The sequence below is a fragment of the Stigmatopora nigra genome, chromosome 9 (assembly GCF_051989575.1).
Source record: "Stigmatopora nigra isolate UIUO_SnigA chromosome 9, RoL_Snig_1.1, whole genome shotgun sequence".
NCBI classification, from domain to species: Eukaryota; Metazoa; Chordata; class Actinopteri; order Syngnathiformes; family Syngnathidae; genus Stigmatopora; species Stigmatopora nigra.
Window position 1 is genome coordinate 11216179 of NC_135516.1, and position 20981 is coordinate 11237159.

The following is a 20981-nucleotide window of genomic DNA, read 5'->3' on the forward strand; positions in this document are numbered from 1 at the left end:
CAGTATTGAAGTATTAATGAGATTTGGATTCAATTATTCCTGCTTATGTTGCAATATAATGAATACATTCCCTATTGTTCAGGAAGTATTTGTAATTTCAAGCTTTTTTTTAAGACAAACTGTTGTAAATATGGTCTTACTGGGTTTGTAAAACCAGTTAGGTTGTTTTAAATGTATCCTGGCTTACAAAAAAAGGACAAAATACAGTAAACACTTTAAAAACAATTTATATTTCCTTAAGGGAAGCCTTAATATGGGTTTACTATTCCCCTTTTTAAGTCTTGTGGGCTTTACTTCATTGTGGTGTAGTAGAAGGACTATAAAAACCCAGGATTTAAGTGTAGGTTGACTTTTTTGGGGGCCACATGTTGCACCTATCACTATACCAACAAACAGATGGCCTTTTTTTTGCTGCGGTCACTAATAAAAATAAAGGAGGGAAGAAAAAAATTACAGCTATGGGTTAAAAGAATTAATTTAAAAAACACACTAACACATTTTAGTACTGTATTTGCTTGTGGTTGCCCTCTTCAAAGTTTCTAGAAAGCCTGTAATAATGTTATTTCAAGGGGTTTAAATGTAAAAAGAAAATTACAATCCCATTGCTTAATATTTTGTGGGATAGGCTCCATCACCCCCCATGTTTCAGAAAATGAATGAAGGCAAAAAGATACTAATATCAGTCCTATTGTTTAATAGTTAAAGACGTAAGGCTGTGAAGTACTGAGTAAACAAAAGGCTAATGTGTAATTATACTTTGTTCCCATTGTAAAGTTTCTTTATTAATGTCATAAATGAATAGTTTGGATGTTAAACTGTTGCTGCCAGAGGAGAGAGAAAGCGTACAAGCCGTCCCTGTGGTGTTGCGCAGCTGTGTTTGCTACTCTCGCCACACTTTCATTGCTCAGACCGGATAAATAAACAAAATTAGACCCCAAGAAAACGGATCAAATTTACCAGCTGGGCAAACGTACAGTAGTAGGTGGCCGCTGGCGGGCCTGCGGGCAGGCCCGCGGGGTTTCGTGGCCCAGCTAGAAAGGTGAACGGGCTTCTTGTTGAAATGGAGGTGTTTGAAGAGTAAGTTTAGTCTGTATGGCAGCTTTTCTCTAATGATGCTCTTGGAAGCAAAATGAGGCCGTTTCAGCGTGTGCCGCCAATACTAATGCGCTCTAATGAGAGAAGGTCACAGGCACGCGGCTGTATTTGCTCAGTTCGGCTGCATGGACACACACTAAGTTCACTCATATTTCAATAAATCAACAAAGAACGGCTATTGGTCTGCGTCAATCTAAGAAAAAAAAGGGCATTTTGGGGAATTGGGAGTACACTTTAGTTCAAATGTATTTTTATTTTGATTCTTATTTTTGTGACTGGACGTTTGGTCGCCGGTCTTTTGGTCGCTGGTCTTTTGGTCGCCGGTCTTTTGGTCGCCAGTCTTTTGGTCGCCGGTCTTTCGGTCGCCGGTCAAATGTACTTAGATATTTAACAGTACTTAGATATTAAACAGTACTTAGATATTTAACAGTACTTAGATATTAAACAGTACTTAGATATTAAACAGTACTTAGATATTAAACAGTACTTAGATAATAAGCAGTACTTAGATATTAAACAGTACTTAGATATTATACAGTACTTAGATATTAAACTCTCTCTCTTAGATTGACCGGCGGCCAAAAGACCGGCGACCAAAAGACCGGCGACCAAACGTCCGAGCCCCCTTATTTTACCCGCCTTACTGTTGCTTGACTTCCCCCTGTTGGTGACCCAAAATAGGTTAAAGTTTAATTGTATTTTGTTTGTCAATTTAGGTATGTGTGTGTGTGTGTGTGTGTGTGCAAATTGCCCAAAAATGGAAAGAAAATTCAACATTTCCAGAAGAAGCTTAATGTCTTTTTCCGCAGGCTTTGGAGCTTCTTGGGTGGTTTGAACAGTTTGTCGAGCTCACGTAATGTATGCATGTGTGTTTATTTAGTCTGCAAAGCGGAACAGAACTATGGCCTCGGCCAATTTTCTTTACATTGACTGGAAGAAAATATGCTTTTCGCAGATGGAAAAAAAAAAAAGTGGGGGAGCATGTCAAACAAATCCCAAGCCAACAGATACAACAGTTTTCTCCCTTCCATCACGTCAAAACACTAACACTTATGCTGCTTCTTTTCCAATCTTTTGCATGGCATTCCTGGTACAATCATTAGCAAGATTACAACTGAAATCTTGTCAGCGGGAATACTCCGCCAGGATGGATGTTACTCATTCGTCCGTTCGGAAATTCAAACCTGGCGGCTCGTAACCTTTTTTATTCATCTTTGGGGTTTGAAGCTGGTGATTGGAAACATATGCTGGATGCTTCAAGTGACACTAATAGCGTGCTTACTTGAAGCTCAAATGAAATCCCACTTGACCACTGTGGCAGCACTTGGTTAATACGTATGTTAATGAGGCTTCATATAGAGTATGGCAAGATTTAATAGGGTTTTTAGTCAATTCTACCTACAATTTAATTGAAATAATGATTCAAATTGTGTTTTTTTCTTCCTAATTTCTTACATTGAAGTGCGGCATTGATGTTATAACACTGAATATCGTTATTTGAAATAATATTGAGTATATTTTACTGTAAATCTAGTACATTTTATGAGTTTTTTAACATAATTTTGTATAAAGTAGTTCAGCGTTAATGTTCCCATAAACAACTGAAAATCTAACGCAATTAAAATGATTTCTGAAACATTTATATGGAACAAAGCTAACAAAATTGTTAGGAAAAACGACTATTACGCACTTACAAAAACTGTCGAAATGCTCTTAAACTTGCACTATTAAATCACATAAAAACCCGGACTTTAATCGTTTTATCTGAACGGAAAAGAATGTATTAATACACAGCCATCGGTCACAATCGGACCCAAAATAAAGGTAGGACTATTTCAATAAATTGCCCCAAAACAAGACATTTCATGTTAGTTCCATTCAAGCAGAATGACTGCACAGGAAAAACAACATCTTTTAAATGTAGTGTAAAAGGAGCTCCAGATTGCTCTCGTCTTAATTAAGGTAATCTTTGCGGTGATCAAGGATCTCTAAATGATTGTTTCCTTCCTGGAAATCCGGGTATCTGCTAACATTGGCACATGGGTGCCAGATGCATTTTTTTCAAAAGCATCCATCCATGTTCCTTACTCGTTATCCTGTTCAAGGTCAAGTGGTTACCAAACACATGGGCAGATTTGGGACTTTATGACTGGTCTTGTTTATTGTATATACTATATAGTGCAGGTCCCCCTCTAAAAAGGATTGGGTTTTATTCCCACTCAAATATTGAATACAAATGCTTGTCTGAGCTCTGTAATTGACAAGTGACCATTCCTGGTTCTTGAAAGTTGATAACAATTTAATTTCTGTTTTCAATCTGCTTATTTAGGCATGTTTTAAGTCAATTCTAGCTGCAATTCAATTGAAATAATTGATGTTATAACACTGAATATCATTACAGTAGTTTGAAGTAATATTGATAACATTTTACTTTAAATCTAGTAGATTTTATGATTATTTTTAATCACAAATTGATATGATTACTCTGTTTTCATGTCATTTATTTAAAATCAGAAAAAAACTTTAAACAACTAACTGTCCAAAAAGCTGAAGACTATTAACATTCCTGACTTTTTAAACAGTTAGAAGTGTACAGTATTAAACGCTGCTTATTGCCTTTTGCTTAACAAAAAAAAGCCCACTATTGTAAATTATTATTAATAATCATTAAATGCAAAAAAAAGTTTGAAAATCACTGTTTTAAAAAAAAAGTTTTGTGCTTTGAATGTGAGCAAGAGAAAGCCGGGAAGTGATGAAAAAAAGGGGAGGAGCATGAGAGGAGAGCAGTGGAGGGAGTTGTGGGAGTTGGGTGAGAGGGGGGGCTTGGTGAGAGGGGGGGGAATGCCACCCACTAAGGCAGTTGTGGAGAGGCTGTGGGGGTTGGGCAACTCACAGGAAACAGTTGTGGCTCCATCCCAGGCCTCACACCGAGAAGCCCTGGGCCACCCAGTCATCCGCAGGCGAGACCCACCAAATGGTCCGAGCCCACAGAGATCTGTTTATTTTTCATCCTTTACTGAGCGGAGGGAGCCGAGAGTAGGGTTAGGGGGGCCCGCCGAGGTGTTTATTAAACCTTTGATATGTCATATGTTAGCGTCACTTGCGGGAAATGTGTACACGTACCTGCTTGTGTACAGTTTCTAGGGGGGTCCGAGTGGGTGTGGACACAAAAGGAGGTGTTTAGGCTTTAGGGGGGAGCTGGAGGTAAAGAGGGGAAAATGGGAAGCCTTGCACGCGGAAGGCAATTATGGGTCATTCTCCAGCTGTCTTTGCTGGCTGATGTCATGGCAGAGGGAGCCATGGAATGTAGTCAGTGATCAGGGGATATGTGGATTAATTTAGGATACCTGCACTTTGATTATGTGAGGAATGCAAAGTGGCATTGTTATACCATTGGAGAAGCCTATACTATAAGTACATAATCAGCTCATTAGTTGCAAATGACAGATGATGATCTTGTGACATTGATGATAGAATAAATGAGGGAACGGACATTTAAATACTACTACTTGTACTACTTTATATGTTACTTGTAGCAGATGATCACAAAGGACGCAAATTCAGTCCCTTTCATATTCATTCATTTTACATTCCGGTCATTCTCGCAATGTTTGCAGGGGTGCAGGAGCCATTCCCACCAAATAGGAAAAGCAAACAGAACCAAATCCAGTGTATGGAAATGAAGTATATTCATTCCACACATCACCTTTGTCCAATAATTTCACCCTGTTTGCTGTTTTTTACGTCTATATATATTTTTTCATTATGCATTTATTTTTAAAGAAAATAGGGTGACCCAATGATTGATTTTATTGCAAAATATAAAGAGACTGGAGCTAAAACTAGTTTCTTTTAATGTATGATGTTCTAAAAAATACTCTACCAAGCCACAGCATGGCGCAGTTAAAGCACAATTATGTTTTCTTCTGCATAGTGGGAGGCGAAGAAGAAAGAAGGCCAATCAGATCGCGATTCATTAAGTTTAAAATCTGGGCGGTGTTTATGTGGATTCGAGGCTTGACGTACAACAAAACGTCTTCCTGAGAAATAAAGAAAAATAAATCAAGGTAAGAAATCCTAATAGGAGATCACTTGGCAACAGATAGGGAACACAATATCAAACAATAATGACATACATAACGTGGAATTGTGAATTTTCAGCGTCGCAAAAATGGATTCCGAGCTTACAAAACACTTAGTTGGACTGACTGTGCAAATCAATCGCAGCGATGGTGAGCTTTAAGTCACAATCATGTTGCCATACACGGATTTCACCAAATTGTTTTATTTAATGATTATTATTATTTTTAACTAGGCCGTGTCCATGGTGCAACTGTGAAAACGGTCGATGCAGCCAAATCTACGGCGATAGTAGAGTGGGCCGAGGAGGACTCCCATCGTATGAAGGAGGTTAGTCAAAATACTCAGATTTTGCATCAACTGCTGAAATCCAAAAGTACATTATATGTACACTTATTGGGATTTTTGTATTGTGTTGACAAAAGTTTCACACTTGACAAAGTATGTTATTGCCACACTCCAAAAATCAGCACTCCCCAAATAGTGAAAGAGTATAATTTTAAATATTAACCATCCAAACGGTGTACTATTTCAAATTTTATTAGAATTTTTAAATTTGGGTTAAAAGCAAAACTGAAATTTCACTGTCAAGTACATGTACAGAACTGTTTTGATAACTTGACACTAATGAAAAGTATATTTTTGAAAATAAAGATGTCATCTATGGTCGATGATGCACAACTTCAAATTTAATGTCATAAAGTCACTTTTTAGAGCAAAAACTAGAAAAGAAAAACCATCTTTTGACAACACAAGGACTATATTAAAAATTGTGATGTAGTAAAAAATACTCTTGTCAAGATATCCCTTTTTTAAAATGTTTTTGTCTTTTTTATCCAGGTGGATATAGACGATATATTTACGCTTAATGCAGAGCAGCTGGAGCACCTTCAAAACATTGGCAAAACTATTCAGCACATCCGACCTCACACCACAGAAAAGGTGACTGCTCTTTGCTTTTTCTTCCTCCAAATCTTTCCAACTTCTTGGCATTTCTACTATTACAGTAATACATGACAATAACGACTGTTTTTGTTTTGTAGCCGTATCAAGGTCGACTGCGCTCATCCAGGATTCCCTGCCCGCCGCCCTCAAGTACGTAAAGAACATTCATTCTTTTGAAATTTTCTGACTTTATAATGTGCCGCTTTTTGATAATGAATTCTGTACTTCCTTACGAAAGCCCAGACGCCATCAGTGGACAGCTTGAACGAAACAGATGCACAAGGCACTGCAAGCTTTCTACTTTCCTTCCATTTTTTTTAGCAAATCACTTATTCTTTTAATTTCACTTGGGATTAAGGTGAAAAGCAAACGAGCTTGGTACTTAAACATCACTTAACACAAATGTAGTCACTTGCAATGTTCCCTCTAATTTTTCATTGGTCTTGGTAGAAAGACAACCTCCCTGAGTGCACTGAGTACCAGTATGAGTGACATGATTGGTCGCTATGGGCACACCAGTATCACACCTGCCATAAGCAGGTGCATGTCAATGTTCCCTCTAATTTTTCATGTAAAACATCCTGTAAAACACAAAAAACATAAGAGTGGACAGAGCTACTGCCGCATAAACGGCGCCATCATGGCGAAAGTGCAAAAAAAAGTTTGGATTTTATTTACTACGCCCCATATGATTGCTGCTGCGCAGAGAAGACGAGAATAGTGCGCATGTGTGCAGCTTAGAGGGAACATTGGTCACTTGTTTACTAGTGAATGGATGCAAATCACAGTGGTTACTTGGCAACTGATTTTAATCCACTATTGAAGGTTTAAGGGGCACCTTGTTTTTTTGTTTTCTGTGTCTCTGACATTTTCTATGACAAGCCCACCAGTGCATCGATATTCTCTTATCAGATGACTTTGCATATAAGTCACCTATGCTATTTTTTTTCTTCCTTAGTTGTCGCCCAGTCCAAGTTCCGAGTTACAAACCGATTAAAAGTCCAACCTACTATCCCTGAGCCTTCCGAGCTCCCAACTTCATCAATCCTCGCAAATCCTGGTTGGTAAAGAGACTTTGTTCTAAAAATGTTCTTCAAGCACATTTAATAACCTCAATATGTTTTTTTTTTCAACTTGTGTAGGAACTTCCAAAGAGCTGCGAATAAAGACAGGGGAAAGAGCAACTTCTTCTGTGCCCTATGTTCTGCAGACTGTTAAAGAAAATGAAGAACCAGCCAAAACCATCACGAGAGGTCAGTTACCACTCTTAAGATGTTGTAATTCTTACAACAAGAACATTTTGCATAGGTCACCTCGATGCCAGTAATTAAATGATGACTTTTTATTTTATTCCCTCCTGGATGCAGTAGGCAGAAGGAAAACTCTGCACCAGGACTACGGCAAAGGTAACAAAAGGCTGTCTTCTGTTGAGAAGCCTCTGGAAATGCAGAAGAAGGGAAAGGTTAGTGCTATTCTCTCCATTACTTTTCCTACTCAATCGAAACTCACCTCAGTCAACCTCACATTTCTGCATTTATTCTCAAAGTTCAAAGAGTTGTCGCGGCCCAATCAGAAATTCTACGAAATGATTCAAGACTTCCGAGAAACCATGGAAACCATTCCGTTATCAGCCACTAATGGGGTGAGTCCGTCCTCAGTACTCTTAAATAAGTTTTTTTTTTTTAACTATGCTTCTTTACCTTATATTCCTTTTATATTTTGCAGGTTGAGTCTCATAAAATTTGTGTGTGTGTCCGTAAACGACCCCTAAACAAGACGGGTATGTACAAGTAGTCTTCAAATCAAAGTACTGTAATGAAGGACAACTCTATGATGGTTATTTTTTTATGTTAAACTGTTAAGAGGTGGCTAGAAAGGAGATTGATGTCATCTCAATACCCGGAAGAGGCACGCTAGTAGTCCATGAGCCAAAGCAAAAAGTGGATTTAACCAAGTACCTTGAGAACCAGGTCTTTCAGTTTGACTACTCATTTGATGAAACATCTACCAATGACTTGGTCTACAGGTAATGTTGTCTTTACTAGTAGCAAATCAAAAGATAATACTGCCTTGGTTGGGCTAAATCTTAGTGTTTTTATTTTTTTTGTCCAGATTCACAGCTAAGCCTTTGGTGAAATCCATCTTTGAAGGAGGCATGGCAACTTGTTTTGCCTATGGGCAAACTGGAAGTGGGAAAACTCATGTAAGTGTCTTCAAGTAAAGTTTAAGGTTTGCCTCCCCCGATCGTGACTTGATGTCTTTTCTGATTTTATAGACGATGGGTGGCGATTTCACAGGCAAGCAGCAAAATTGCGCCAAGGGAATTTACGCCTTAGCAGGTGGGATTGGAAAAATGACAAATTTGAGGGTGGCTTTATGCCCGTCGCTTCACTGTCTTGCTTTTTGCAGCACAAGATGTTTTCGCATTCATCAATCACTGGAGATACGCCGATCTGGATCTTTCCGTATTCGTCAGCTTCTTTGAGATCTACAATGGAAAAGTGAGCTTCTATTTTTATACATCTTTGTCAATTGCCCTCCAGTTCTCTAGATTGTTCATTGGTATTCACCCAGATTTTTCTTAAGTCTTTTTTTTTCTCCCTTATCTAAACTTCACATTTCTCCTCCTTGGCTGTCTGCAGGTGTACGACTTGCTGAATAAAAAGGCCATGCTGCGAGTGTTGGAGGACGGACATCAAGAAGTGCAGGTGGTGGGCCTCCAGGAGGTTCTCGTAGGAACAGCAGACATGGTCATCAAGATAATACAGCAAGGCACCGCTAGCAGGTATCAATTGAAACATTTTCCACAGATGTATTAGACATCTTTTGCCATCCCAGTTTAATCATCTCTATGACACACTCTCATTCAAATACTCCCAAATCATTTTAAATTGTGAATGCCTCTCCCTTATCCAGAACTTTTGGTCAGACCTCAGCCAACGCCAACTCTTCACGATCCCACGCCGTCCTCCAGATCATCCTCAGACGCAACGACCGCGCCAACACTCTTCACGGGAAGTTTTCCCTGGTCGACCTGGCGGGAAACGAACGTGGCACGGACGTCAGCAGCAATGACCGCGCCACCTTGGTGGAGACGGCGGAGATCAACCGCAGCCTACTGGCCCTCAAGGTGAGGCATTAACTTATGAAAGCTTGTCCTGTGGTGGTATTTTAAAGCTGTTCTCAAATATTTTGTTCAATGCAATTCTAGGAATGCATCCGGTCACTTGGCATGAACAGTGATCACATTCCTTTCAGGATGAGCACTTTGACTAAAGTCCTCCGGGATTCCTTCATCAGGGAGAATTCCAAAACCTGCATGGTATGGTTAATAGACATCATATGGGTGTTGATTTTGGCAATTGCTATATTACAAACAAGGGTTGTATTGTACTCCTCTTCGGTGACTACAAAGATGGTTATTTAAGTACTTGTATTAGTCAGGGTGAGGGTAATGTGCAAAATGGGTTTATTTTGCTGAATTGCTTCTTCTTGGCTTTCTTCTCCATCAGATTGCAATGGTGTCGCCGGGAATGTCGTCATGTGAATATTCAATGAACACACTACGTTATGCTGACAGGTATGTTTCAAGTTTGCCGTCTCGAAGATTTGATTTGCTTCCGTTACTCAAATGCTATAATTGAACAGAGTTAAAGAACTGAAAGATAAATCAAAAGCCGCTAGAGTGGCAACAACGCAGCAGCTGGGAAGCAGCTCTTCAGAGGAGGTCAGTTTGGTGTTTTGATGTGTTATGATGATGATGCATCCACTAAGAAATTTTCCATTGAAATGATTGTTGTGGTGTATGTTATGTATTCAAGGACACTGCTGTGGAATCAAGTGTATATGATGCATTAAGCCATGTGACAGACCTGGAGGGAAAAGTCTATGAAGAGCTTCAGGTAGTACCCACTTGTTTGCATAGGGTTTCAACATTTTACAAGACTTATTGATTCTGTTTTGTTAAGGATTATTCTCAGAGGATTGGTAACATTGTTCAGTCCATGGCGCAAACTTCTTATGACAGTGAAGCAGGACTACCCAATCTCATGGACTTTTACCAGTTTTTGAAGTCTTCAAAGTTACCAGGTCAGTGCAGATGAATTAAAATTCTCACCTTCCCTAGACTGTTTTTATTTTATTTTTTAACTTATCTTTGTCACTTCATTCCATCAACAGATCTAATGCTGGCTTTGGAGTCAGCAATTTTGGAAGAGAAACGAGACAGAATGAGTATCTGAGTCATAAATCAGGCTTGCTGTTTTTAAATTACTGTTTTATATGAAATGTGAGCACTAATAAAAGTTATTTTCTCTCCTCATGTGGTTGTTATAATTTTCTTTCTAGCTCCTCCATTAATACAATGTATCTATTAGAAATCTATATATTTTTATGATAATCATTTTCATACGCAGATAAAATTCCACATTAAATCCAACTCTAATTGCAATATTATTTTAAGTGAATAGAGTTGCATTAGTATTTGAATGACAAATTCCCTTCCTACAAGTCACGCTAGGGGGTGCTAAAGTTGAATAGCAATAGTTTGGATGATGTCTTTCGTTCGAGAAGAAGACTTTGTAGCCCAATCCAAGCAACGAATTCACCGACTCAGCTGTCATTTATTCGGATTTAGTCCAGGGGGAAGCAACGCACCACCCCGGAAAAGAAATGGCGATGAAGTGGTTTCGCTTCTCCGTCTTCATCGTGGGGATCCTGTCGCTTTGCCTCGCCACGTCCGGGGAAAGCAGCGGAGTCAAGAAAATGAAAATGCACTTCGCTGCGGGGCCCTTGCTCAAGTTCCAGATTTGGTAAACCAAGCGAAATGTGGCGAGTCATTGCGAGTTAGCAAGCCAACGACGGAAGCTAAGGCTAACCATATGTAAACTTGCGTGTCCAATGGCTTTGTAGAACATCGATCGTCTAGTAAATAATTGATCAAGTAGTTAAAGCTTTTAACTCCGTTTTCCTCTCGGATCGTTGTCCTGTCAGCTTTTTAAAATGCCAATTTGAAGTATTTTCTCGGTTGACGTCTAAGAGGCTACGTTAGTTAGATATTTGCTGTCATTACTAACCCAAGATAACGGATTAGTATAATAATATTCGTGGAAAAAGTGTATTAGGTCGAGTACTGTAAATCAATCACAATGATCCACAACAACGGACAGATAGTAGAGGTCACTTCTTGCATGTCACCCTGCCCCCAAAAACCACATCAAATAGATATTGATCAGAAAAAAATCAATCAAGTCCACTTGTATTGAGACATTATTCATTACCAAAAGAACAAACACTATATTGTCACTAGATCCAAGTAGAATGTCTCCAATGATCTCATGAGAAGTTAACTTCAAGAGTAAAGTTTACACTGTAGCTTGAAAATGGCAGCTTTGTTGTTTGAAGTGACATACAGTTGGTTAAAGCACCTTTTTTGTGTTCTTGCAGCATCTCCTGAGGGTACAAGCGGGTGTTTGAGGAGTACACGCAGGCTTTATACCAGCGGTACCCGGACATCCGCATCGAGGGGGAGAACTACCTTCCCATTCCTGCCTATCGGTAAGGGATTATTCGCTACCGTCAGGTCACGAGCCATGTGTAAGCTGATTTGTTAAAGCAGTCTGTAAGGACAACCAGTATTGTCTATTGAGGAAAATCTCAAAGTGTGAAGACATGTTGAGTTACATCAACAAGTGCCTATTCATTGCTTATGTCCATCTCGAAAAAATATATCAAAATCGACCATTCATGTAACTTTTTCTTCATACAAATCTGATTTAAAATGTATTCCTCTTAAATATTTGCTTTGTAATTGTCTGCAAACCTCCCAAGAGATACTTGTTTAGAGCTATAACGAGTAAAAAAAACAAACAATATCCGTTGGGCTTGCATAGTGTTTGCTAACTGTAATAAAGGCCAAAAATTTAATCATGTCGGTTATCTCGCTTTCATGGTAACAGACCATTGTGTGTTTAGTTATCTAAAGGATCTAAACCAGATACAATCCAGACACACATGGTTGCTTTTAAAAGCTGGCATTATGATTTTTGTCTTCCCCACAGGCTCTTTGCTTCCTTCCTGTCTGTCTTCAAACTGCTAGTGATCGGGATGATCATCATTGGCAAGGATCCCTTTGCTTTCTTTGGCGTACAAGCACCAGGGGTCTGGGAGTGGGGTCAGGGAAATAAGGTACTTACACTTGAATGTAATGTTGTTGTGGGTGGGGAGACTTTATTCAGGTGCTATATAGATCCTCTAGAGTGTTAACTCAAGAACATGTTGCAATGTAGGTGTCAATCCCCTTGGGATATAATTAGCCTGTCTTCCAAGAGCTGATTTGTTGTCATGGCTCATATTTGTGTGAAAGATCGGTGTTGTGTTAAAGGAGCCTTCTGCTAAAATGATTGTTTTTTTCCTTAAATGGCTTTCAGATATATGCGTGCATGATGGTGTTCTTTCTCAGCAACATGATTGAGAACCAGTTGATGTCCACGGGAGCGTTTGAAATCACATTAAATGGTGAGTTTATTTGGGCTTATTTTTTATTTAACATCAAAAACAACAGTTTTTAGTTGAATATATTACAGGGAAAACTCTTAGGCAAATCGCTGATATGTTAGGACAGTGCCTGAGTGGATTATGAATGAAAAAAATCTATTTTGATCACATTATTTGATCATTAACAATGGGAAAATTTGTAAAATATAGTTCATATGCTTGTATAATATTTGATACCCCCATTTCCCTGTGTGTAGATGTACCAGTATGGTCCAAACTGGAGTCGGGTCATCTGCCTTCCATGCAACAACTGGTGCAGATCCTGGACAATGAAATGAAGATGCACGTTCATATGAACACAAGGCAGCTCCACCACCCCTAACAGCCTTTCTCACTGTGCGGCCACAGCCGAAAAGACCCATCGTGTAAGGTCACTAGCAGTTTTTTTTTTTTTTTTTTTACCCTTTTATTACATCTTCCGCCTCACCCGCTGTTCTCCCGCCCAGGTTCGAGGGGGTCCACTCGCGGGGGGCGGTGACGTGATGTTTATGAAGGTCTGCGCCGAAAGCAGGACAACTGCTAGCGCAGACTTGATGCTTCCCACATCTTTCGTCACCAAGCCCCTCGGGTATGACCCGCCCCTTTTAACGTGAGAGTGGGCTTGATGGCTACACTGCCAGCCAATCAAAATCATTTTCTTGTACTATCACTCCGGTTTCATGAAAGCAGATATTAAATGAAAAGATTTATGTGGTCTTGAATCGGGAAAAAAAGTCATTTGTACCAATGAGCCAAAAAAAAGGAAAATTCATAATTCTGTTTATTAGCGGACATGTTTTCATATAGAATACATATGTTAAAAACATCAAAAATTAGTGATAATTCCACATTTTCCCAAAATTGAATAAGTGGAGGAAAAAAATGGCCGTCTTGTCTTTGTATTTCATGTGCATTGTGCACAAATCTTGGACTTTTCTTTCAATATCTTGAATTCTATGTCAATGTTTCATGGCCACATGTACGCTGTCAAAAAAATAAATAATAATAATTCTATGTACACGGTGATTTTCTAAACCTTGTGAGGATTACTAAAAGATTATTCTTGTCCAAGTAGCTAAATCCTGTCGTAAAAGCAACTCTTGTCATGCTGTTGTCAAACTAATATTGACAGATTGTTTTTTGCTATAATTTGAGTAATTTTTTATATTTGCTTAACTTAGAATGAATTGATATGATGAATAAAAACCTATTGTAACTATAGAGAAGCGAGTATCTTTCTTATTCGAGACATTCCTGCAGGCAACCCCTGATGAATGCACGTTCATGTTGGCTCATCAAGACGTTGTTGCTGACCTCCAAGAGTTTTTTGCCAAAAACGCGGATACTTCTCTGGTGTAGCGGTGTCAGATGCGACCAGTTCAGATGTTGGATGGACAAGTGGATCTTCACCCGGGCGGCCAGCACAAAAAGCTCGTCCTTCAGTAGCGATACTCCACCGGTAGGCATTTCTTTTGTGCATTTACACTGCAAGTAAAGTGCATTACTTTTCAATTCATGTTTACATAATGTTGTTTTTTTAAATAACCATATCTAGCAATTTTCCATAGTAATTATGCTGCATGGGACCAACATAATTAAAAAAAAGTAAAAGATTGGCAAATTTGCTAGTTTGGAATAGAAAACTGAAAAGCGCCTTGAATTTTAGGGTCAAGAGGTCAAAGTTCATAATGGTGAGGAAAAAAAATGAAGGATTACTTGATAATGTGCAGGGTTGCAGATATGCTTGCAAGAAAAAGATGACATTTTGCAATATAAAGGCAATTAGGGAGTTCGATGCTTTGAATTTGGCTGCTTAGGTATAATAAAATTCCCAATGTAATCTACCACTGTCCGAGATATTAAAAGCTATGGAAAATTGTTGTTTCTGAAATGCAAGGATGCAATTTAGTTGAAAACAAAGTATTACCTGAGCACTGCAACTCCCTACACTGCACCGTGCTTGTTGACCATTAGCCAGGAAGGAGATAAAAATCTGATCCTTCCCCAGGACGCGGACCCCAATGTTTTTATTCAGTGACAGAAAGAGAGGAGGCAGATGAGGCGGAGGTAGTGCTTTCCAACTCCACCTTCGGACCCTGGCACCCGTCTCATCCAAACATTGACCACCAACACTGTTTAGATTCAACCTAAACCAAGTGGATAAGCAATACCGCAGATTGATTCCAGGTTCAGAGCAAAATTATGACAATATTTCCTTTTAGTGTCTGTTTACCATATGTTTCCATTGGTGTGATAACATGTAACCATGCCATTGGACTGGAAGATACCACGAATGGCTCTGTGGGGCGGTTTATTCTGGTTGTTGTCATACACAAGGCAAATCCTTTCTTTGTCTTTAGTGACGATAAAGTGTAGAGCTAAGCGGTCTCCAGGGTAACTGTTGGAAATGACAAGAACGATGTATAAAAATCATAAATTCAAGATATATTATTTTGTAGTATAGAGTGCCTACAAGAGCTGAGCAGAGCCATCCGGGAACATGTTAAGAAAGTGCTTGCCGTCCGTATAAAACTTTTGTTGAAATTCCCCTTCCTGTCAAATACAAAAAAAATGATTAGAGTAAGTGGGATGTTGAGTAATATGAGTAGGAATTAGAGTGAGTCTTTCCTTATGATGACAAATTCCAAACAGAGGTGGTTTATGGTCGCAAATGATTGGTGGAAAATCTTCCTCATTTGTGATTTGCACAACATTCTCAGCAATATTCATAAGCATCCAGCCTCCCTCTTCTGCACAACCACCGAGCCGGAAACTGAGGATTTTAGCTTCCGGGGCTGTGGACCGATACACAATCATCAATAATTCCATCAACGAATGGAATTATTACTTCATTACTCACCGGCCTCTGCCTTTTGCGAGGCATCATCATCTCTCTTTAAACCTGCCAATTCCCTGTCATAATATTCCTCATATGAGACTCTTAATAGTTTTTTCCCCCCAATTTTTAACACTTACATCAATCCCCGTGAGAGGTCCGTAATATTTTTGGCATTCTTCTTCTCCCTATCGTTGAGCAACGCGGCTGTCAGATCAGTGGATTTGCCATGTCCTTCCTCTTCTTCATCCATAGAAGGCCTTTTCCTCAGTAAGGCTAGGCATAACATCTTATGCCGGGCACAACAGAACTCTGGCACTGCCTGAGGGCGAAACAAAGGATTTCCCCCTAACAGAGCAGTCGATAATAGTACCATTCTGCTTTGTTCATTGGCAAAACAAATGTGAACAGGCCCTTCCTTAGAGTCTAAAGTCCAGCCCTGGCTGTGTTTCACCTCTAGTTCGTCTTCCCATCTCCAATCCAGCACTGGCATTGCTTTCCGGTGGCAGTATTCGCATATTGATGGGCATTCAAATGAAGGCTAGGAGAAAAAGTAGAAAAAATATCTACATTTGTCCCAAATCGACGTCATGTGACCATAGACGTTTGTCTTCCTTGACTGAGAATGTAGAAATGTATCATTTTGATGACATTTCCTTTATTATGTAAGGAAGTTGGGCCATAGTTTTCACTATATTTCCTACCTCTGAATCCACTGATGTGATGTCCAGTCGGGGGTTGTCGGATTCGCGGTGGTAGCTCAGGACTCCTGCTCTGATGCAGTTGGTGGGAGGGTCACAGAAACCCTAATGAGTACATTTCCTCTGATTAAGGCCAGAAAGTAATAATATAATTCAATATGCTGGTGGGTGGTGGTAGATTTTTACTTACATAGTTGTTCAGGTCAATGAGGAGTGCTTGGATGTCATGTTCTAACTGGGCAACACAATTTTCTATGAGCAAACAGATTCATTTTTAGTATGAAATGAGATATATAATGTGGAATTTGGACACATCTGTCCAATCATGTTCATTTTAACTATACTGGGCAAGTACTATGCAAAAAGACCATTCAGATTTTCTTTTTAAACATGCATATTAAAAAAAATATATATATGGTTGTGCATACAGCCACATTCCTAGTTTTGAGAGGGTTTGCACACTTTTGCAATCATAATTTCAGATCTCAGATGCATAGATGATACTTTTTTTGCATTATGAGAACTGGCATTCAAATAGGCATGTATTCCTGGTTACTTGTAATTCATGTGTCCTGCAAGAATCTTCAATAAAATAGCAATTCAACAGTCATGGTCAGTCTTAGACCCTTTTGGGAACAATGTGAAACATGCAAAAGACAAAAAAATATTGAAAAATGAGTGCATATACAATGTGCAAGTGTTAACTCACCCATGTTCTAGGCATGCATGCAAAAATGCTTCATTCTCACTATTGTTATGGGTAACCGTGGAGATGAACTACAAGTGGTTGTTATGTGTAACCATAACAACCATATTGTGTTATGATACGATTTGGTCAAATAGACCTGTTGTCCATGTATCCCTTCTAGCAACACACCTGAATCAAATAATTGGGATCAGTATGGTTAGGGGCTCCCAAGGACCGGATTGGGCATCCCTAATTTAGATTAATGCTTACACACACCTGTCAGTTCATCTTGTTGTGTTATACAACGTCACCCAGTAGATGGTGGCAATGTGCATACTAGAAATTTGATTAAATATTTCTTACTATATATAAATATTACCATCTTAGTCATGCAAGTTCAGACAAACTTTATTTTTTTGGCAGGTTGGAAAGGATCATAACTGCAATAATTTGATGAAGTCTAACATTAAGAGTGTAGGGACTCTATTTTAGATAAAATAATTCAAATGTGTATGCGATGAAAAATTGTTCTATAATAACACATTTAGTCTAACAAACTTTGTGATTTGGATTTATTTTTATACTTATATTTATATTTAATTGAATCTTAAATGCACTTAAAATCCTGAAATTCTTCATCACTCTTTAAAAAAAATTCAATATTTATCTATTTAATGTTTTAGTATTCATTTAATTTATGTGAATAAAAATATTATAAATATACACTTTTTTAACATTACTCCTCTTGAGTACTCCATCCAGGTGTATTCAATCTTCCTATATTCAATTACCACCATCCATTTTGGCTTCTGATTGGTTGCTCCAGGCCGTTCTCATCTGACAACCAGGAAGTAGCGCTCCCCTCAAAAGTGCCACTCAAACACAAGTGTAGTCTCACAGCACAGGTGTCTCACGTAAAGCTACGAGATGCATCAGAACAAGAGCATGAGGGTTATATTTTTCCAGCTCACCTTAGCGCTGATTTTAGCCTGTCTTTTGGCACAAAAAGCTGACAGTTATCGCTTAAAGAAATCAGACAGAAGAAAATATACACCTGAGGGATTTCGGCGTGGTAAGATTGTTTTTGGGGAGGTTCTTCATGGGGATCCTCCATTGGTAGAAGACAACCCAAAGAAGGCCAATGTTTCTGTCCAGGATGAGGCTGCTTATCAAGCAGATTCTGCTGGTAGGAAAGCCACTATTTCAAATTGCACTTTTTGTCAAACTGAACTAAGTTGTTTTTGTCATTTAAATTGTTTTTTTTAGGTGAATGGGGTGCAAACCCAATGCCAGTGCTACCACCCACATCTCAGGAGGCAGCATGGAGACGTTTGACATCCCTCCACTGTGGAGATCACCACATGAAGCTCAGTGTGAAGTCGCCATGGTTGTCCCAAATGACCGTACAACAAGGTAATTTATTTATTTATTTTATTGAGTTGCATTACATGGTGTTTAGTAGTAAAAATTAAATTGCATTTCTGGTCCCCTTTTTTTACACACAGCTCCAAATGGGCCTCAATTGCCGCTACCCCATGTGCCTTTAAATTGTGGTTACATGGTGCATCGAAATTCCTTCGGATTCCTCATCTATGTTCCTTATGGTGGCTGTTACATGCATCAACAGGTACTGGTTGCAAAAAAAGAAATATTAATTGAAATTTATTCTCATATTAGCTTGAAACCTGCATGGACATTTTACCACCACTTCTGCAATTATTTCCTCTGTCTTCGCTCATCAGTCTTAATACTTAATCCTGCCTTCCATTTATTTCATTCCAGGCTGGAAGCTACGTCCTTCCAATGCATTGGCAAGGAATGCCCATCTTGCTCATGTGCAACAAACATTCTCCAACTGACCCCCTGAAGAATGGACCCCCAGCAAATCCAGGTGTAACCAAGGGCCCAGATATGGGCCAAGTCCCCAAGGTGCCACTTGTACCCAGAGGTCCAGCTTCCCCTATGAGCATCTGGTCTCCAAATGCCCCTCATGGCCAGTCCCAACCCCCCTCCAGGCCCAGATCCCACTTTCCTCACCCTCTGCCTCATGTCCCCAAGTGGCCTTTGGTCCCCAATTGGCCCCATGTCGCCCACCCTGGTCTTCAGAAGCCACCATTGCCCAGGGACCCCATGTACCCTTACAACATGCCTTCACCTCAGAACCCGTATTTGCCCAGTTACCCTGTCATGCCACACATGCCTCACATGCCCTATGTGCATAATATGCCTAGGCCATATCCGGCTTCCAATGGAATGTCCCATTATCCCTTCTACAACCCAAACCTCTGGCAATACCCAGAATTTAAACCACGATCTGTGAATTCCAAGCCAAGCAATTCTAAACTAGCTACTCTCTTAAAACTTCCCCAAGTACCTCAAACTACTATGCCCCCAGTGGTGACGACTGTACCTGCACAAACTACCACAGCAGCGCCAGTGCCAGTGACGGACACTACTACTATGTTGCCATACAATCCATTGCTCCCGTATCCGCCTGAACTTATGCACTATATCTCTTATGAAGACTTGCTTGCTGCAATGTATGCCAATCAGCAAAAATAGCTCAAATAAATTTTCACAGAATATTCTGTCTATTCTTGTATTTTCTTTACTGTCAACTTTGTAGATATTTGAATGATTTCTGAAAAGGGAATCATTTGGTCAAAGTCACCTTGGTATTTTAAGTCTGGAATAATTTTAGGTATACTTTTTTCATGGCTGGATTAGCCCACATCAGCAATAGGTAAAAAAAATCAAAACCAAGGGGTAAAAGGTGTTTTGACTCTTTATTCACCCAATAAACCCATTGTTCTGCAAATACTGTTTAGTGAATGTCACATTTTAATGGTACCTATTAATAGTTAAAAACATTGGAAGGTACTCTTGTAGAAAAGTGATTAGTGTGTTGGCCTTGCTGATCTGAGATTGAGGATTCAATCCCAGGTTAGGACTTTCATGTAGGGAGTTTATATGTTCTTGTGTGGGTTTTCTCTGGCTACTCCAGTTTTCTCCCTCATCCCAAAATCACTCAAATTCCCATTCATTTGACCTGTGACCCTTCAGGATGAGCAATACAGAAAATGAATGCAAATGGTGTATTTGTACTGAGTTTATAAATATTTGTTTAAATATTATTCAAAAATAAACCAGCTTAATTTTTACAGTGAATTGTCTGAAAATCACGATCTGGTGTGAACAAAAATAAGATTATGGTAATATCTACCTAATTCAGCATTTTTCTTGTCGGATCTGAAACTATAGAGATATGTTTTTATAGCATAAAAACTAATTAATAATAGCAAGTTGCTAAAAACTGTTTTTCTTCCAATGTAGATGAGTCACAATTCATTATGAGTAGTTCCACTTTCTCAATTGAATGTACAAAATGGACTCTTATTGGCCAAGAAAGATGACCAATGAGATTGTAGTCCTTAATGAGCTCACCTGTTCTGCTCGTAAGGAGCACAGGTGTGAGCTAAAACTTGACAAATATTTCTCTTAAGAGATGACTGTCAGTTAGGTTGTTTTATAGTTGGGCATTTCCACCACTTGCTATTGGTGAGTGAGTGAGTGTCACCAAGGATGATGGCGGAAGCTTTACGACCACATGCCTCATGTCGTGCAGTTGTAGTTGTCTGGCTTCTGTGCTCCCTCGTTCTGGGTGTCAGCTCTTTTCCACAGAAGACAATTGGTAAAATCCCATCATGGGATTTGGCCCTCGATGAGCTCAGAATGAGGCCGGGTAAGATTCTCTTCAATGGGAAAGAACTCCAAAGCTCGTCCTTCTCGGAATCTGATGTGTCTGGTAAGACCCTTCTCATTTTCAACCTAATGTCTTAGCTCGGAGGAAAAAGACATTTTGTAGATGAAATTTAGTCCAAATGTGCCAGGCAAACTAATTTAAAGTGCATTTTTGCAGAAATGCAGATTTTTTTTGTCTTTTTTTTGTTCTTGTGTAACTTTTCTTAACTATTTTCTCCAATTGGTTGATGAATGGAAAATCCCATTGCAAAATTATTGGTTTTATAATTTAATTGGTATATGTCCATTGTAAGGAGGCAGATTTGACACAAGGAATGCAATAAATGAACAAGTTAATCAC

At 39.2% G+C, this 20981-nt stretch overlaps 4 protein-coding genes across 4 annotated transcripts; 3 read left to right on the forward strand and 1 right to left on the reverse strand.

The window, feature by feature from the left end:
• Positions 1 to 5039: 5039 nt before the first annotated feature.
• Positions 5040 to 10441, forward strand: kif2c (kinesin family member 2C). Its single transcript, XM_077724486.1, has 23 exons — positions 5040 to 5162; positions 5257 to 5327; positions 5411 to 5505; positions 6016 to 6117; positions 6219 to 6270; positions 6359 to 6403; positions 7079 to 7180; positions 7263 to 7373; positions 7488 to 7582; positions 7667 to 7762; positions 7846 to 7900; positions 7984 to 8146; positions 8233 to 8323; positions 8396 to 8459; positions 8530 to 8621; positions 8763 to 8905; positions 9037 to 9250; positions 9332 to 9442; positions 9633 to 9700; positions 9769 to 9847; positions 9942 to 10022; positions 10089 to 10209; positions 10300 to 10441. Exons 2-23 carry the CDS (start codon positions 5267 to 5269, stop codon positions 10359 to 10361), a joined length of 2103 nt encoding a protein of 700 aa, XP_077580612.1. The 5' UTR covers positions 5040 to 5162; positions 5257 to 5266; the 3' UTR covers positions 10362 to 10441.
• Positions 10442 to 10724: 283 nt separating this feature from the next.
• Positions 10725 to 13880, forward strand: selenot1a (selenoprotein T, 1a). Its single transcript, XM_077724727.1, has 6 exons — positions 10725 to 10931; positions 11566 to 11676; positions 12180 to 12306; positions 12549 to 12636; positions 12873 to 13040; positions 13122 to 13880. Exons 1-5 carry the CDS (start codon positions 10792 to 10794, stop codon positions 12995 to 12997), a joined length of 591 nt encoding a protein of 196 aa, XP_077580853.1. The 5' UTR covers positions 10725 to 10791; the 3' UTR covers positions 12998 to 13040; positions 13122 to 13880.
• On the reverse strand, positions 13418 to 16932 carry LOC144201731 (glutamate-rich protein 6). Its single transcript, XM_077724493.1, has 11 exons — positions 16901 to 16932; positions 16382 to 16443; positions 16195 to 16296; positions 15945 to 16031; positions 15631 to 15812; positions 15515 to 15567; positions 15280 to 15449; positions 15128 to 15204; positions 14888 to 15052; positions 14582 to 14801; positions 13418 to 14139 (listed from the first exon to the last, which is right to left on the reverse strand). The coding sequence occupies exons 1-11, from the start codon at positions 16902 to 16904 to the stop codon at positions 13894 to 13896; spliced, it is 1368 nt and encodes a 455-aa protein (XP_077580619.1). The 5' UTR covers positions 16905 to 16932; the 3' UTR covers positions 13418 to 13893.
• A 796-nt stretch (positions 16933 to 17728) lies between these two features.
• On the forward strand, positions 17729 to 19467 carry LOC144201145 (uncharacterized). Its single transcript, XM_077723554.1, has 4 exons — positions 17729 to 18065; positions 18146 to 18292; positions 18385 to 18506; positions 18662 to 19467. Exons 1-4 carry the CDS (start codon positions 17807 to 17809, stop codon positions 19439 to 19441), a joined length of 1308 nt encoding a protein of 435 aa, XP_077579680.1. The 5' UTR covers positions 17729 to 17806; the 3' UTR covers positions 19442 to 19467.
• Positions 19468 to 20981: the final 1514 nt, after the last annotated feature.